Source organism: Phascolarctos cinereus, unplaced genomic scaffold (assembly GCF_003287225.1).
Source record: "Phascolarctos cinereus isolate Bilbo 61053 unplaced genomic scaffold, phaCin_HiC Scaffold_4;HRSCAF=312, whole genome shotgun sequence".
Classification (NCBI taxonomy): Eukaryota; Metazoa; Chordata; class Mammalia; order Diprotodontia; family Phascolarctidae; genus Phascolarctos; species Phascolarctos cinereus.
In genome coordinates, this window is record NW_027555847.1 from 374,005,116 (window position 1) to 374,024,252 (window position 19,137).

The window sequence follows — 19,137 nt, forward strand, 5'->3', positions numbered from 1 at the left end:
TCTACTCAAATTATGTGAGATAATTTCCCCTAACTTTCCTCTCTGTTCCCATACTAGTGTATTTCTTTTCCCCTCTCTATTATTCTTTTAAAATCATCAAATCAAAATAGAACCACTCCCAGGCCTTGTTAAATTAGACTTTCTCTCTGACCTCTGAAGACGATATGGTTCAGAGGGGGCATGTGTATCATCTCCCCATATCTAGAATGTAGACAGTTTATCCTTATTCAGTCCTTTGTTGTTGTTCATTCATGTTTATATTTTATATTTCTCTTAACTCTTTTGTCTGAACTTCAACGTTTTTATGCAGCTCTAGTCATTTCAATCAGGAAGCTTGGAAGTTTTCTATTTCATCAAAGGTCCATATTTCCCCTGTAGGATAATATGTACTCAGTTTTTCTGAGGAAGTAATTCTTGGTTATAAGCCTATATATTTTGCTTTGTGGACTATAGTATTCAAGCCCTATGCTCCTTTGTTGTCATGGTTACTAATTCATGTGTGGTCCTTATCATGACTCCTCAGTAATTGAATTCTTTCTTTTTCACTGCTTGCAGTATTTTTTTTTCTTTGACCTAGAAGCTCTGGCTTTTGACTGTAATGTTCCTAGGAGTTTTTGTTTTTGCTGTTTCTTTTCGGGAAGTGACTGGTGGATTTTTTCTATTTCTGCTTTGCCCCAAGACATCTGGAGTTTTCTTTTATGATTTCTTGAAGTCTCACGTGTAGGCTTTGTTTTTGGTCTAGCTTTCAGGTGCTTCTTAAATTTTCTCTCCTTTATTTTTTAGGTCAGATTTTGTTGTTGTTGTTTTTACTTGAGATTCCTTGTTTTTTTTCTTTTTTTCAATCTTTTGACTGTATTTTAATATTTTGACTTTGTTTTAATATTTTTTGTTGTCATGGAGTCAATAACCTGTGTTTGATCCATTCTAATTTTCATTCTGCTACTTGAATTAGGTTTTGCAGTTTTTGTCCCAAGCTGTTTTCAGTCTTTCTTTCATATCTCTCTTTTCTTTTCCAGTTTTTCCCCTTGCTCTCTAATTTGTTTCCTATAATCTATTCATTTTAATTTATAAAATCATTTTGAGCTCTCCTTAAAATGTTGTACTTCATCTCTTCCAGAATTTTTTGTTGTTGTTGAACTTGTGCCCAAAACATGTTTTTTCTTTGAGGCTTTGCTTGTAGTTGTTTTGGTGTTGTCCTTTTCATTTGGGTTTGTGTTTTGTGTGTCCCTGTTACCATAACAGCTGTTTGTGGTGGAATTATTTTTTTTTTAATGTTTCCTCATTCTTCCATCTATTTCCTGATTTCATGCTTTCTGTTAAGTCTGCGTTTTGCACGCTTCTGAGTGAGTATCTGGAATGGTTCTGCTGCTTTCTTGGAGTATTGAGTATTGTGTTATTTGAAGATCTCTGGGACAGCTCAAGCTGGATTCCTCCAGAAGATTTCCATTTTCGTAAAATGATCCTGGGCAAAATCTAGTGGCTCCCCATATCTGAGCTCTGCTAGTTCCTGACCTGTGTTTGTATCTGAGCAACAGGCCTGTGGGTGGGTTTTCTCTGTTGGAGTTTTGATAGACAGCTTTTGGACTCAACCACCATCAGTCAGCTCAGAAGTCCTGCTGGTTCAGAATAACAGAACTGTAGGAGGCCCTTTGTTCTGGAGTATCAGCCCTTATTCTCCTGTAGTTTTTAGACTGAGCTGGAGGCTGGAACAAAGACCCTGTTTGTATGTTGGGTTTTGAGCCATACAGCTTCTGCTTGCTTCAGATCTTGCTCTTTGCTCAGTGCACAACCTAGGGCAAGTTATTTATGTTCATCCTCAATAGCCACCCGTAAGTGCTGGTCCCCTCTTCCATCTTCCTTGTACCAGTGACCCAGAACTTGGTAATGAGCAACAAAGCTGCCCATTGGCACCTGTTCCTGAACCCCATATAAGTTTAGTTCCCTTTGTGCTGAATCAGGATCTTCTTTTACCATGGTATATTACCTCTCCCTGAGCTAGAATCTTCTTCACAGCTTGCTCCTAGGTAGACCTCATCCCCAGGTTTGCAGACCTTTCTGTTTATTCCCCCATGCTGCCCTGGCCTTGAAAAATGACTTATGATTATTTCTTGGATTTCATGATCAAGATTTGCTCTGGTGCATTTTAAAGATCTTTTTACAGGAGATTTTTGTTTTGCTTTGTTTTGTTTTTTGATGGGGGAAAGAGTTGGGAGGGAGTTCAATGTATTTCTTTCTACTCTGCCAATCTTGTCTCCCATTGTTGTACACTATTAAAAGTATGTATGTGTGTACACAAATATCATATAGTCAGTTGCCACTCTCTTAATTAATCCTCACTCAGTCAACCTCTATGTTTAACTACTCTGGTTATGCCTTTACTTCAGGTTGCCGTATCAGTGTTCATTCATCAAACATTTGCTTAAACACCTGTTATTTGCAGAACAAGATAAACTATCCATTGGCCTTTTTCAGAAAGAACTGGAACAATACAAGCCAACTATTTTGCACTGATATTTATGAATGCTCTTTTATATTTTACAAGGTACTAATTAATATCATAGGATCATAGATTCAGAAATGGAAAGGTCTTTAGAAGTCATCTTGTCCAATCCTCTCATTTTACAGGTGAAGAAACTGAGAGTCAGAGAGGTTGAGTTTTCCCAAAATCGCCAAGATGCTAAGTAGAGCTGGGATTCATATTCAGGTTTTGTGTCTCCAGTTAGTGTTGTTTCCACTGGACAAAGCTTACTCTGTCAGTTAAATTTCTTTTTAACCCTTTCACTGTTTGTTATAGTAATGACTAACATTTATGTAACTCTTATTATGTGCCAGGTACTATGCTAAACAATTTACATTGATTATCTGATTTAATCCTCACAACAACCTTGAGAGACAGGTGCTATTATTATCTCCATTTTACAGATGAAGAAGCTGAGGCAAACAGAGATTAAGTGAATTTCCAGGGTCACATAGCTAGTAAGGTTTTGAGGCTATATTTGAACTCAGGTCTTCCTGATTCCAGGCCTGGCATTCTATTTAAGTACTTTTAAATTTATATAAGAGTTTTGGGCAGTTATCTCTCATTCTGGCACCTGTCTTTTTGTTCCATCCTTTGCCTATGCAATTACTTTCAGATACTTGAATTACAAAATGCTTAAAATCCAGATTGTATTTAATGACCATGAGAAAAATATGATTTTATTATATAATGCTCTGCATCCAACATACTTTGAATAGTATCAATTAAATTGGATAATGATTTTTAGATCTTCTTCCCAATTTCATTAGAGACCTACATTCCTTGATTGTTTGGTTTCGGTTTTGAATTAACAAGGAAAAAAATATATTTGAATCTTGTAATCATTAAAATAACTGAAGTATCTGATCATTCTAATTTATGAGCTATAGTACCAGAATATGGTACATTTTATCATGCAAACTAAAAAAACTATGTGGATCTCAATATGACCTTGTCTTTGGATGGGCAGACCCAAATCAGTCATCTGTATTGGACATTTCAATTCAGATTCTGAAGGACACAATAGTTAGTTTACAGATATGTGTGTGTGTGCACACATGCACTATATATACACATATATATGTGTATATATATATGTATATACACATATAAAATGATATATATAACCTAACAATAGTTAGGTTATAGATGAGGAAAATAAATTGTTTATCATGCTAACTGAGAAGTCAAAGAATAATTTTTTTTCTGGTCTACTATACTGAGAAGTTAGTGACCTTGACTGATCCTCTATCTGCTAGTTTTACATTTTTAGAAAGCTAGAATTTTAGGTGGGCAGGTCAATCAAAGTCAGTTCAATATGTCAACAGACACTTTATAAGCACCTACCATGTATCAGGCACTAGCAATAAAAAGAAAGGGCAAGAGCAGCCCTTGGCTTTGAGGACCCCCATATTCTAATGGGGGAACCAACACATATAAATCATTACATATGAGATAAATACAGAAGAGATGGAAAGTAGCCTTAGAGGAGAAGGCAGTAGCAGCTGTGAGGACTGGAAAAGGACTCCTAGAGAAGATGCTATTTGAGCTGAATCTAAAAGGAAGCTCACCAGTGTTTTCCTTCAGGGAGTTTACATTCTTTTAGGGAAGACAGCAATAATGCATACACACACACACACACACACACACACACACACACACACACAGAGTGGTAATTTTTGTGAAGGTCTTTAAAAGCCACAGAAGAGTTTTTATTTGCTCCTCAAGGCAACTGTGAGCCATTGGATTTTATTGGGTTGGAAAGTGATATAGGCAGGTCTATACTTTGGGAAAATCTCTTTGCAATCTCTGTGACTGATGCATTGAATTGGGAAGAGATGACGTGGGAATACTAATTAGGAGGCTATTACAATAGACCTAGTAAGAAATAATGTGGATTTGAACAAAGATGTTTGTACGAGTAGAGAGAAGGGGACATACCTGAAATAAGGTAGAAACACTAAGATTTGGCAACTGACTTTGGATACATGGAGTATGGATGAGTGTGGAGTTGAAGATGGCTAAAGTTGTAAACCTGGGTCACTGAAAGGATCTTGGTGCCTTTGACAAAAATTGAGAAATTTGAAACAGGACTAAGTTTTGGGTGAAAGATAAGGAGTACTGTTTTGGACATGTTGAATTTGAGATGCCTCTGAGACATCTGGTTTGTGATTCCCAGTAGGCATAGTTTGTGGCTTGGAGTTAAAATCAAATTGCAGATACTGATAGAAAGGAAAGTTATTTGACTCCATTTTAGGGTTCTTGTAAGGAATTGTCATCGTTTCAAAACCAGTTATCTGGAACTTGATATGGGAGAGGCAATACTGTATTTTAAATTAGTATGAGTCTCACACTAAATTATAATTTATTTTCATTAGCACCTCCACCAAAAAATGTTCCACTTGAAATCCTTGACGAATAAACAAACTAGAAAACTACAGAAAAGGAAAAAATTATAAAATGGAGTTTTAGGTCCATGTATACTTTATGAAAATCGTAATTCCTAGTGCAGAGAAGTGGGTGATTCTTCTTTACTTGTGTTTTGGGGGTACCTTATTTTAACTTTTTTGTGAATGCTTTCCCCCAACTTCAAAAGTTTCACCTAGTTTATTTATTACATCATGGATTGCATATTTCCACCCTCTTTTTCTCACCCCTTCTTTGCCTGGGAATCATAATTGGCAGCTTTTATATGTGATTTCCTTGCTTTTAAGAATGATTTTTTTTTTGGCCTAAGCCTTCATGTACTCATAGCTGTTTTTTAGTTGAAATTTTTAAATTATTTCAGTATGTTTTAAACTGGAGTGTAGCCTAACTCTTTTTCAAATGGAAGTGTATGTAAGTACCTATACCACAATATAGCCTGTCTCAAGTAACAGTGTTTCTATATTAGAAACAAGTGAATTATACTTGTATTACATTAAAGCTGTCAGCTGTTACTGATTTTTTTGCATAGTACTTTAGTTTAAAACCACAGTGCATCATTTTTTTTCAATTGATTACTAAGTGGAACTGATCAGTCAAAAATAATCGTAACACTCTCTAGAATTTGTTTGTGTAGACACACAAGCCTCTCTTGATATGATCTCCTCAGATATTCTGAATTTTAGAGACTCATAGCTCGATGGCAGTAGCATTGGAGACTTCCACAAATTCCTGAAGAAAACAGTCACATTGATTATAGTAAATGCCAGTTGATCCAGAAATGAGTTAGTGCACCAGGGTGAAGATAGGGCATCTTGAACAAATAATTTAACACCTGCACACCTGTTTTAATCTCTGTATCCTAAAATACCTAAGATACCTAAAAAACATTTGTCAAGGAGATGCCTTGTTTACGAAAGTGTTTTTCCCAGAATGAAGTTTATTCGTGTACTCCAGCTATACTGGTCCCATTGATTTATCCAAATACAATGAGAAGCAGTGAGGTAGAAGGCCCAGAGAGCTGACCTGGGTTTCAAGGCTTGCCTGTGACACACTGACCACATAGCCCTGTGAAAGTTACTTAACTTCTCAGGTTTTAGGCAGTTCTACTGCATTGACAATAAGATGTTGATCTGAATTGGTTTCAGAGGGGAAATTTCCTCACAAGAAGATTCTCACATTCATGAAATCGTAGGGATGAAGCTCCCCAGTCCACACAAATACCCTCAGATGAGCATTTGTGAAATGGGGATTCCTCCTCTCTCTCTCCACCCCTCCCCACCCACCACCCCCAACACACACACACATATGCCTCATTGGAATATTATGAGCCTCATTTAGCTAATGTCTGGAAAATAGAATTTTTCTTCTTTTGGGAAAATGCTGTGGATAAAGACCTTTTATTGATGCCATATCTGTTAAATTCAAATTGGCTAATTACAATATTCCTATTTAGATTTCCCCCTGCCATCTGAATTGAATACTGTATTCTTTACTTTGGACATGAGATCTTTCCCAATGACACTGCCTAACTTGGAACACACTCACACAGTTGCCTCCTTAGGAGACTTGGATCTAACTAAATCCTGAGATGTCTGGATCTGAATTGGGCCAGAATGTTAGCCTTCATTTAGGGTGACCCTGAGGTCACTCTATATCACATATATCCTGGATTCAGTTCTTTGTAATCTGCAAAAAGCTGATTGAATACTCCATCCAGTCCAGGGGTTTGGTTGCGTCTTTGTAGGTCCTGATTACCTTGAGATCACTATGACCCTTAACTTGAATCTAAACTCTCTGATCATCCTGGAATCAACTTAAAATCAATTCACTTTCACAAATATTGTTGAACCCCCTGCTCTGTGTGGAGCTGAGCAGGAAATGTTAGGGGAGATAAAAGGGCATGGTATTTATCATCATAGAGCTTGCAGTTTAGTGGGGAAGATATGATATTTATGAGAAAACTGTAATATCTTCGTGTACTTTGAATTAGAGACCATGATTCCTTCATTTGTGGTCTTGTTATCTGAGTGACTATACTTGATATTCTGTTTGTTTAATCAAAAGTATGTAAACTTGATAGAGGCCAGTTGTACATAGAGTATAATTATCAGATTAAACCATGGTATTTAACCTAACAAAACTACATGTTTAATTCATGTATAAGTGAATTAAAATTATCTGTATGTATAATCATAAATATATGTGCATATATATTTGTGATATTTAAAAATTACCACCAGTAACTTGCTTTGTGGAATCAATGAATTATAATGGAATATGCAAACTAGTATTATTTATTGGCTTGTGATTGAGTGATTTTTTTATCTTATTTTAATAAAACAGAATAGTATTCATGTGTATGGGTGATACCGACATAATTTGGAGCTGGTGCTGGTCTGCTCCTTACCCCAACTTAAGGGTATGAGTCATTGGATGTTTATAGGAAGCAACAGGATGGGATTTTATGTTATGGAACTGCCTTGGATACATGAGACAATCCCTTGCTGCAAGGTTGATTCATATTTTAGTTCAACTTTATGTCATGTTCTCTATTCATCTATATGTCGTATATATATATATATATATATATATATATATATATATATATATATATATATATATATAATATATATATATAATATATATATATATATATATATATATAATATATATATTATATGAAGATATTAAGAACATTATAATATATTCAAAAATAAACTTATACTCAACTTTTAAGGACACACATTCCTGGTATGAAAATTAGCAAGATTGTAGCACTAGAGAAGAGACCTCAGAGGCCATCTAGCCAATTTGTTCCCGACCAAGAATCCTCTCTAAAGCACGCTCAGCAAGTGGTCATCTACCTTTGCATCAAGATGTCCCTTGAGGGAAAAGCCCATTCATCCTCTTGTGCAGCCCCAGCTGTTAGGATGCTTTCCCTTACATCAGGACTAGCTCTGCTTCACTTCATTTTTGCTCCTTGTTTCTAGTTCTTCACTCAGGGATCAAGCAGAATAATTCTCATTCTCTTCTGCATGACAGCCTTTCACATATTTGCAGACAGCTGTCATGTTGTTCCCCCTCCCCCCTATTCTCTCCTCCAATATGAATACTGATTTTTCCTTCAACTGATACTCATATGGCACAGTCCCTTTATCCATCCAGCCGCATTCCTCTGGAAGGAGCTCATTTTTGAGCTTATCGACGTCCTTTTTAAACTGCAGTGCCCAGAATGGAATCCAGTTTTCCAGATGTGGTCTGAGCTCCCTCATCCTTCTCCACAGGGCTTGAACAGTCCTTGACAGTTGACCTCCTTTCCCACATGATAGTTTGTCACCCCTTTGTTTTGAAACCGTTGTTCAGAAATCCAGATTCTCCCGAATCTGCAGCCACATGTAGGCATTCTGTAGAAATGTGCTGTTAGATGTATTTTTGGTATATTTTTCACCTGAGCTGTCAACATTTTATAGATATAAATTAATTGAAAATATTTCTTTTTTTAGATTGAGCTCTTGAGGTAACAAGACCTCTTGGTCTGCATTACAGATAGGGCCATTGGCAACACAGAGTACAGAACCCAAGCTGCCAGTGTTCCATCACAGTTTTCATGTTTTCTCTCATAGGATATACTGATATAATACTGGCCTCTTAAGTGAAGTCTTCAAGACTTCAAGTCTTCAAGAATTCTTACTGTAGTTAGTAAGTATACTATAGTAAGAATTGCCAAGAGTATTATTATAATGCCATGTTGCTGAGAATTTGATCCCTTCACGAAACTAATAGTCAGTTTGGTGCTTAATTATTAAAAATTCTACAAAATTGAAAAAAAAATTCCAACACTTTATACTTTAATAATTCAGTACACTCAGTGGATTTATGGAAATTTTCCTCATTGCCTGGTATCATTTTGAAACCAAGAAGCAAATGAAACATTTTTAAACTGCTTTAAGTTGTATAAAGAGTTTGCCATCTCTTATAGTTCATGGCAGTTTGAGTATTAGGAAATGACTTGGGCTCTGAGGATGTTTAGCATAAAGCAGTTTCAAATAAGGTTGTTTTAGTTGGATGTAATTGGAGCAGTTCTGGGCTGATGTAGTATGGTTCACACTTTATAGGGAGCTTCAGCTAGAACTTGTAAAAGAAAAAAACCCCCTAGGGCCACATTTTTAAAGGCTCATGCAATAGGGTGCCACAAAAAACTCACATGCACCCGTTGTACAGGCAGCAGCCTGTTTATATGGCTAAGCATGGGATTTGGCCTGTGTTAGAAGACTGTGCGCTCTGAAGTTCATTCAGAATTGAAGGAGAAGCTTAACCTATAAAATTCTTTCATTTAGAGTATGACTGTGCTTTTCTGCATGTTATAATTTAACACGTTCATTTAGTTGTTTATAGGTGGAGGTGGCTGTATAGACCAAATGATTCATGTCAATGACATTTTTTGACTTTTGGCAAAGGTGTTTACCAGACTAAAATTTTTAGGAAAAATACTTAGTTCCTAAAATGAACATCTATATATGAAATACTTCTAAAACTTTAAAAATTAATATATAATATATATATACACATATTTCTAGTAATTTTTGATTGTAGATTTCTCTCAATATCACCATTGAAATATACTTGAAATTGAAAATTGTATTTTATTTTATCTGCCCATGACAAACTGAGTTAACAAATTAGTTTTAAGGTGCATCTTTATTCCCTAACAGTGTGAAATTTCATCACTATTCATTTATTACAGAAGATAATCATATTAGAAAACTTATTCACTATCTTGTATGAGTGGCAAGGTAAACTGCAAGTCGTGTTTTATGCATACCTTGCTGCAAACTTTGTCTAAATCAATCAACTTTAGAAATTGTAAGAGTGAACAAATAGAATCTCTGCAGTAGGGTAGAGTTGAAATGGATAATTCTTTATTCCACTAACTAATAACCTTTGTGCTTTAGAACAGGATATTATTCCCATTTAAGAGATGTAGAAATTGACCCAAAATAAGCTTAATGTTTTGCCCAAGACAATACAGAAAGTAGATAAAACAGTAGGAGTGAGACTTGAAAACCTCAATGACCTGTGACTTACTTAACCATACTACCTCTGTTAAGAAATTCATTGCACACCTTCTGTCTGTGGGAGTACAGACCCTGACTTGGGGAGTTCTCATTGATTCTGAGCCAGAAAAATAGGGTCTTGGACTTGTGGTTGGTGCAAAATGGAGGTGTATATTGTGTCATTTTCATTGGTTAGGGCTAATGTTCTTTTTCCAGGCCCCCAATCCTCAGGGTAAAGACATTTTAAGTATTTTCAAAACCGCAGTGACCAGATGTGGGAAACAATTTGCATTTCTAATAGCAGCACCAAAGAGTCTTTTGTTGTTTTGTATCCCTGTATATCTGCATTTGTCAAATGATATTTTGTTATAAAATGCTTCCTAAAATGTGGATGTTGTGGTCCTGTTACTTCTATGGTGTTAATAAAACCATAAATTTTATTTGAAAACTTGTGAAAATGGTCTTCTATACATTCAGCCAAAACAAGCCCTCTTAGAACTAAGTGAGTTCAGTGGAACGTTTCTGGCTATTTAAAAAAAAAGTCAAACATGTGATCCTTTTGAACTCCTGGCATTGTTTCAGAAGACTGTCCTGGCTTTCATCTTCCATATTCAGTTATGTTTTCAAAAAATAGAAACAGATTTTTAGTACTATTGAAAACTTTATATGAAATTTATGCTTTTTCTATATTTTCTAAGCCAAAAACCAAACACACATAAACTCATGCCTTGGCATTTGATTTTGGTTGCTTGGTGATTATGTAAAAGGTTGAGAGCTGTTATAATTGAGTAAGCTAGGATACCTTGTAGTAGAATCTAAAATTCTGCCATAAAAAGGCAGTTTCTTAGATTTTGATACCTCTTTGGTAGACTAAGGTTATCCAGCAATACTGTAATTGACTGAGAAAGAAAATAGAATTAAATAGGTCGGCTTGCCCTTAGGAAAAGTGGCAGACAGTTTGAGGCTAATGTTGTTTCTGTCAGAGCCTGGACATACCCGAATGTCTACAGAATGGTGCCCATCCAGTCATCAGTATAGCTAAGTCATCTTATCTATACCTATTATCACAGTTGATATAGACTGTTTTAATCAGTTTCACTAGTCGTACAGAGGGGCCACATCTTTATAACATTACTGAGATTCTAAACTTTAGCCACCAGTCTACCAAGACAGGGTGGAAGACAAAGTTCTCCCATAGGTAGAATGTGTAGAGTTACCTCACTAACGCAGTTGTGAATTGAACTGAGGTAGGATGACTACTGGAAATTGTTGTTCAGTCTTTGCCATTTTTTATGATCCCATTTGGGGTTTTCTTGGCAAACATATTGGAATGGTTTGCCATTTCCTTCTTCACCTCATTTTATAGATGAGGAAACTGAGGCAAACGGGCTTAAATGACTTGCCCAGAGTCATACAGCTGGTAAGTGTCTGAGGCCAAATTTCAACTCAGGGAGTTGAGTCTTCTTAACTCCAGGAGACCGTCTTTAGGATCCAGGATCCTAACTCCAGGATCCACTGGGCCCTCTAGCTGCCCCGGCTACAGGAGGGGCTTGGGGTTGGGGGAGTGAAACACTTAAAGTACGTAATGCAATACTGCTTGTTGACATAGCCATAGACTTCTAGGACACAATGTTGGCAGGCAAACCAGCCTTGGCTTACCACCAGTGAGAGTAGGATAAACTCTCCTTAAGCAGAAGCTTGAACCAAATGCATGATCCTAAGGGACACAGTTGCAAATAGCACCAAGTTGTACATAGTGACTACAAGCAAAGAATCCAATCTGTGTACATGGTGTATATGGGAAACTCTTCAGACATGCTTGAATGGAGATAGTCCATAAATTATATCTGAGTACAAAGGAAAATAATTTATAGACAGATGGAAAATGGTTCCGGGTTCTTGAGTATTTTGGTTTGTTTTTGTGGCTTTTCTCCAAGAAAAAATGATTTTGTGATGTTAAAGGAGAAAGTAAAGAAAGAAGGCTTATTCTAATAGGCTTATGTCATTGAAATAATAATATGATCATTTTTCTTCCCCACAGGTTGTACCAATTCTTGAGATTCTATATCATGTTGAAGAAAGGAATTCACACCATGTGTACATGGCTCTTATTATCTTGTTGATCCTGACAGAAGATGATGGCTTCAATCGATCCATTCATGAAGTGGTGAGGCATGGTAGCTTTGGGTACATTTACAGAATCTGACGGTTTTTATTTTCTATACCAATCACATAGCCCTTTACTTATATTCCCTTTCGTTGCCAGTTATCTTCCTATTCATACTTGTTTCTCTGGCTAGACTGGAAGTTACTAGAGGGCAGAATTCTTATTGTATTAATCTTTTATTCTTGATGGCATGATATTTTGCATATATTAGGCATTCAGTAAATATTTATTGAATTAATGAATGTAAAAATGTGTCACTATAAAATTAACTGCCACAGTAGCTTTTGTTCTGTTTTCCCTCCTTCTTGGTAGATGTTTTTTAGGGGACCTGGCTTGGAAATGCAGTATGTTTCTCTAGATTTATGAGGTGCTATTCTCCTTAGGCATAGTTATTAACCACTGGTATAAATTTTTTCAAAAGTGTTTCTTTAGTGATATGTGCAAATGTTTTCCCTGCCACTAGGTTCACTTTTCTTCTGAAGTTCATTTCCTCTTTCCAGTTGAAGTTGGAAATAGTCAGGCAGGTTGACTCACGTATGCTAGGTGAGCCAGGAAAAGGAGATTGAGGAGGAGAGAGGAAGATCAACAGTTACCTGTTTTATACCATTGTAGTATCCTTAAATGATTTCCATAGGGTCACACATATTTCAATTTAACGTTCTTTATGAGCATTCCTGTTCGTCAACTAAATACTGCTTCATCCTTGGCATAACCTTTATTCTTCTCTACTAGATTAATTTAAACCTCTTTTATGCCAGCTATACAAGGAGACCCACATTTCAACTAGGTAGAATGGATCTTAGCCCTCTGTGTTAGAGGACAACAAGCACAAACATCTATGGCTCTCCTTTTTGGTAAAGTTATCACAAGGTAGAAATTATTTCCATTAATTTGTTCTTCTTTGCTTAGAGTTTATGTTGTTTTATATGAAAAGCAGAAAACATGTCATTTTGAAAAAAGATGTAAAATTGTTTTGGGATTAGTAAATGAAATAGTTATTTCCTGACTGGTCAATTCCCAAGAGCCAAGCTATTGTGTATATATTCACTATTAACTGCTTTTTAATATTCAGAACCTTAGGTCATAAAACACTGTGACCTAGTTAAGATATTCAAGAAGAATTTAACCCCAAATTTATGGGAGTGAAAACTAGTTTTAGGACTGAAAATTTAAACTTTACAAATCAACATTTAATGCTACATATGTTTTATCTCTCTATAAATTTTATTTATCAATAAGTAACAATATAACAAGTATAACTGTTTAACTTAGAAAACTGGGTTATCTGTGTCCAATTTCTTAAATCTGTAAGAGAAATTCACTTTGTACAAAGAAATCACTTTCTTGAATGTTAGGCCTGGAATGGACCTTAGAGGTCATCTGTTCCCAATCATATCATTTTACAGATTAGGAAATTGAGGCCATTTTGACTTGCCGAAGGACACAAGTCATTTAGTGATATAACCAAGATCAAAATCCAGATCAAAATGACTTCTGTCAACAAACAGTAAGCCCATATTATGTGCCAAATTATGATTAGTTCCGGGGATACAAATAAAATATAAAAAAGCAATCCCTATACTCTAGGAGCTTATGTTCTACAGGGAGAAACAACATAAAAAGTTCTATACAAGATAGATACAAAGTAGTTGAAAGGTAGTTTTAGATGAGAAGGCCCTTATATGAGGAGAGCTGAGGAAAAGCCTCCTGTGGAAAATGGAATTTGAGCTGAGGCCTGAAAGAAGCCAGAGATTCTAAGGGGTGAGGTGAGGAAGAACATCGTTCCAAGTATAGAGAATAACCCTTCCAAAGGCATAGAGATTATAGACGGTGTTGTCTCTGCAAGGAGCATCAAGTGGGGGACAGCATGACGAGTCAGTGGAATGGGTGGAAGGGAGTAAAGTATAAGGAGAGTGGAAAGGGAAGCATGGGGAACTATCAGTGCCAAATTTATTTGGTCCTATAAGAAATAGGAAGCTACTGGAATTTATTGGGACAAGACGGCAGTGTTTGCCTGCTTCCTTAAAGATGAACTAGAGTGGGGTGAGACTTGAGTCAGGAAGCTCTATTAGAAGGGTATTACATAAGACCAAGAAAGAGGCAATGGGAGCCTGAAATAGAGTAGTGGGCTATGTTAATAGTAGTGAAAGAGACAAATGGGGATGGGTTGAAGAAACAATTATTTGAAGAAATAATTGTCATGCAAAGTAACTGACTGCCTAATCTTCTTGAACTGCTAATCCCTAGTAGTACCTCATTTTACCTAAAGAATAATTACAATTTGGATAAAACTGAATAACCTTTGACCCAGTGATACTACTACCAGGCTTATACACCATAGAGATCAAAGAAAGAGGAAAAGAATGATATACACAAAAATATTCTAACAGCTCTTTTTGTAATGTCAGAAGAACTACATACTAAGGGAAGATGCTCATCCATTTTGAAATGGCTGAACAAATTATGGTATGCTAATATAATGGGGTACTATTGTGCCATAAGAAATGATTGAATACATAGTTTCATAGAAACCTGGGAAGATTTATTTCAACTGATGTGGAGTGATGGGAACAAAAGTACAATATATACAAGAACGACAGTACTATAAGGGCCAATAACTTTGAAAGACTAAAGAATTTTGATCAACACAATGATCAGCCATGGTTCCTGAAGACCGATAATGAATGCATGCTTACCAACTTCCTGACAGGTGAAGGATTCAGAATGTGACATGTATCTTTTGGATGTGATCAAAGCAGGAATTTGTTTTGCGTAACTCTGCATATTTGTTAAAAATTTATTTTGTTTTTAGTTAATTGAAAAAATTTAATTTTTAAAAATATTTCCAACCCCTGATCAGTTGAAACACCCACAGTTCATAAAATAAAATTTCACAGTGTAAGGGGCAGGCAATAGAAACAATAATATGGTAAGGTATTTATCCCATTTCTACATCAAAAGGGTAAAGCTCTTGCACATTTTGAGTGGATCATTTTGTACCTTGTAAAGTATGAGAACTTAAAGGGTTCAGACACTCAGTGACCTATTTGTAGATTGTAAAGGGTGAGAAATTGCGAGTAATCTAATCACAGCTTATAAAGGAAGTATAAAGATGTGTTTATACTTTTTTAGGAGGTATGAAAAAGTTCCTCCATCAGTTTGATGACATTTTAGGGCATGTAACCATTGACTAGTTAAACAATCAACCACACACCTGGTAACCTTTAAAAAACCATTTGGTTGTAGACATGGCAAGCACTATCTAAGATAGGGGTTCTTACTCTTGGGTGTGTCATAGATTCCTTTGGCAGTCTGGTAAAGCCTATGGATTTCTTAAATTAAGGTTTTTAAATTCATAAAATAAAAGATAAAGGATTACAAAGAAAGGAAATTATATTGAAATACAGTTCTCACAATATTTAAAAAAAAAAGTTCACCCGACGCTAAAGAACCCTCACTCTAAGAAATCGGTTGAGTTAGAAGGACCTCAGTTAATTGAGTTAATCAATCAATCAACAAACATTTATTATGAGCAAAGAGGGAAAAGATATCTCCCTGCCCTGAAAGAGCTCACAGTCTAATAGAGGAGATTAATTACCAAATATATGTACACACACACACACACACACACACACACACACACACACACACACACAAGCTTTTGATTGGGACTTAAAAGAAGCCAAGGGATCAAGTAGACAAATGATGAAGGAGTGCATTCCAGACATGAGGGACAATCAGATAAAATGTCCAGAGCCGAGAGATAGAGCATTTTGCTTGTGTGATCACAAGCAGGACAAGAGTGGAGTGGTGGAGAGGAACCCAGTGGAGCAGCCTACCCAGTAGTAATATTGTGCCCAGGGGGAGCATCATGGGGACACTATGAAAAGAAAAAGGATGTTGGGTGTGAGTTACCTTGGCAATCTTTCTTCCCATACATGTGTAATTTTCTATTACAGTATTGTTTGTTCTTTCCACTGATCCTTTGATGCTTCCCAGATTTGAGGTGGGGGTGTGTGTGGTAGTTGTTTGTTTTGTAATTGTTCTTGCCTTTTGGTGTTTGGGTTTTTTTACTTATTGTGTCCTTATGATTCAGTTGTCTCTCTGCATATTGTCTTCAAGACTGATATGTTTTACTTGTATAGATATCATGTTTTCTTTAAATGATATTGCTTTTTGCTTCTCTACTGAAGATTGTCCTTTGTGTGCACACACACACACGTGCACATATTCCCAGTTATTCTCTCTTTTGTCTCTTTGGTGACAGTATCACCTGTAGGATCAAATACAAAATCCATTTGGCATTCAAAGCCCTTATAACCTACCTTCCTATCCACTATACTTCATTCACCACCTTTCCAGTTTTCTTATGCTTTAATCTTCACCACATACTCATCCAGTGACATTGGCCTCCTTGTTGTTTCACAAATAAGACATTCTCTAAGCTCCAGGCATTTTCTCTGGCTTTCTCCCATACTTAGAATGCTCTCCTTCTTCATCTCTACCTACTGGCTGCCCTGCCTTCCTTGAAATTCTAACTAAAATCTCATCTTCTACAGGAAGCCTTTTACAACCCCTCTTAATTCTAGTGCCTTCACTCTCTTAATTATTTCCTGTTTATACTCCATATAGGTTATTTGTATGTATTTGATTTCTTGCTGTCTCCCCCATTAGATTGTGACCTTGAAGGCCAGGGCTGTCTTTTACTTCTTTTTGTTTCCCCAGCACTTAGCACAGTGCCTGGTACTTAGTAGGAGTTTAATAAATGTTTATTTTTGACTAGATTGTGAGCTCCTTGAGGGCAGAGACTCTCTTTTGCTTCTTTTTGTATCCCTAGCACTTAGCATAATGCCTGACACATAGTTGATGCTTGTTGAATGCTTATTAACTGACTGACTGACTGATGAGACTTGCCACCATGGATTCACATTTTTCAATTCTGCCATTTCTTTCTTTTTTTAAAAAAAACATATCTTTTAAAACAATTCTTCTCCCTTCCTCCTTCCCCAACCACCCTCATTGAAAAGGCAAGCAACTCAATATAGGTTATACATGTGCACTTATGCAAAACACTTCCGTAGTAGACATGTTGTGAAAAACTAACTCTATTTCCCTTAATCCTATCCTGCCCTCCCATTTATTCTCTTCTTTCTTTTGACCCTGTCCCTCCTCAGAAGTATTTGCTTCTGATTACCCTCTTTCCCAGTCTGCCCTCCTCTCTATCATCCCCCTGCTCTCTTGTCTCCTTCTCCACCTATTTTCCCATAGGGTAAGACAGATTTCTTTACCCAATTGAATGTGTATGTTATTCCCTTCTTAAGCCAAATCCTATGACAATAAGATTCACTCATTCCCTCTCACCTTCCCCCATTTCCACTCCACTGTAAGAGCATTTTCTTTTCTGTTTGTTTTTTCGTGAGATAATTTACCCCATTCTACCTCTTCCCTTTCTTCTTCTCTAAATATAATCCTCTCTCATCCCTTAATTTTATTCTCCAGATATGACCCCTTAATCTTCAACTCACCCTGTACCCTCTATCTATCTATCTATCTATCTATCTATCTATCTATCTATCTATCTATCTATCTATCTACCTACCTGTCTGTCTGTCTGTCTGTCTATCTATCTATCTATCTATCTACCTACCTACCTACCTACCTACCTATGCATATATATAATTTTTTTCCTCCAACTACCCTAATACTGACAAAGGTCTCATGAGTTATAAATATCATCTTTCCATGCAGGAATGTAAACAGTTCAACCTTAATAAGTCTCTTTTGATTTCTCTTTCTTATTTACCTCTTCATGTTCCACTTGAGTCCTGTATTTGAAAGTCAGATTTTCTATTCAGCTCTGGTCTTTTCATCAAGAATGCTTGAAAGTCCTCTATTTCACTGAATGACCATTTTCCCCCCTGAAGAATTATACTCAGTTTTGCTGGGTAGGAGATTCTTGGTTGCAGTCCTATCTCCTTTGTCCTCTGGAATATTATATTCCATGCCCTGCGGTCCTTTAATGTAGAAGCTGCTAAATCTTGTGTTATCCTGATTGTGTTTCCACAGTATTTGAATTGTTTCTTACTGGCAGCTTGTAATATATTCTCCTTGACCTGGGAACTCTGGAATTTGTCTGCCAATTTTTTCTGCTGTGTAAGCCATAAATTCTGCTTTCTCAGTTCTTATTTGTCTTTTAAGCCATTCAGGAATATCCTGCTACGGTTCCATGCTCATCCACAGGGTCCTTAGCTTCCTCAGATGTTAATTTATTTTCCTTTGTTTTACATGGTTTGTTCATAGATATTGGGGCTTATTCATCTGATCTAGAAGCCTTATTCTTTTTTTGTCATTAACATTTTTCCTGTTAAACTTATATTTGAGCTCTTTAACTGAATTTTCTTCCTCTTGAGATCTGTGGTAATTTCAGTCTCTTTTTTTCCTTATATTCTCTTATTGTTTACTTTCTGACTCCTTCCCCTTTTGTTAAGGTTTCCTCAGAGACAGGACCTCAAAGCCATCCCAGCTTCCTCTCATGCTGGGCATTTTATGCTTCACAGGCCTTATTCTTTGCCTTTAGTAAATTCTAGGGGGACAAAACTGTCACCTGCTAGATGGTAGGCCCTTTATTTTATACAGCCTGGTGGATCCACATACATTCTGGAATCCCTCCTCTGTTCCTCAGTTCTCTACTTGAGTACTGTTGTGGCACAGAGTACTGCAGTCCAAGCCAGAGAAAGTCTTTTGGTTTTCCATAGCACTGGGAGGAGGAAAGGAATAGAGGTGAGTTCTGTTGAAAACTGATTATGTAGCCTTGAAGCTAGAGCCTGGTGGGTGGTGGTGGAAGGGTAGCTGAGTAAGCATTGTAAGAATTAGAGATTAACTTTCTCTGCATTTATTTAATTGAGTTTTTACCTCACTTGGCTACTTGGTGTCTTAGAATGTGCTGAAATTGCTTTATATCTTGAATATAC

General features: G+C 36.5%; 1 protein-coding gene across 3 annotated transcripts in view; it reads left to right on the forward strand.

The window, feature by feature from the left end:
• Positions 1-19,137, forward strand: part of DYM (dymeclin) — a 571,335-nt gene that overhangs the window by 249,615 nt on the left and 302,583 nt on the right. For all 3 annotated transcript variants that reach the window (XM_078153263.1, XM_020985814.2, XM_020985816.2), the window contains one exon: positions 12,041-12,166. In XM_078153263.1, coding sequence (XP_078009389.1) covers positions 12,041-12,166 — 126 coding nt within the window. The remainder of the gene's footprint in view (positions 1-12,040; positions 12,167-19,137) is intronic.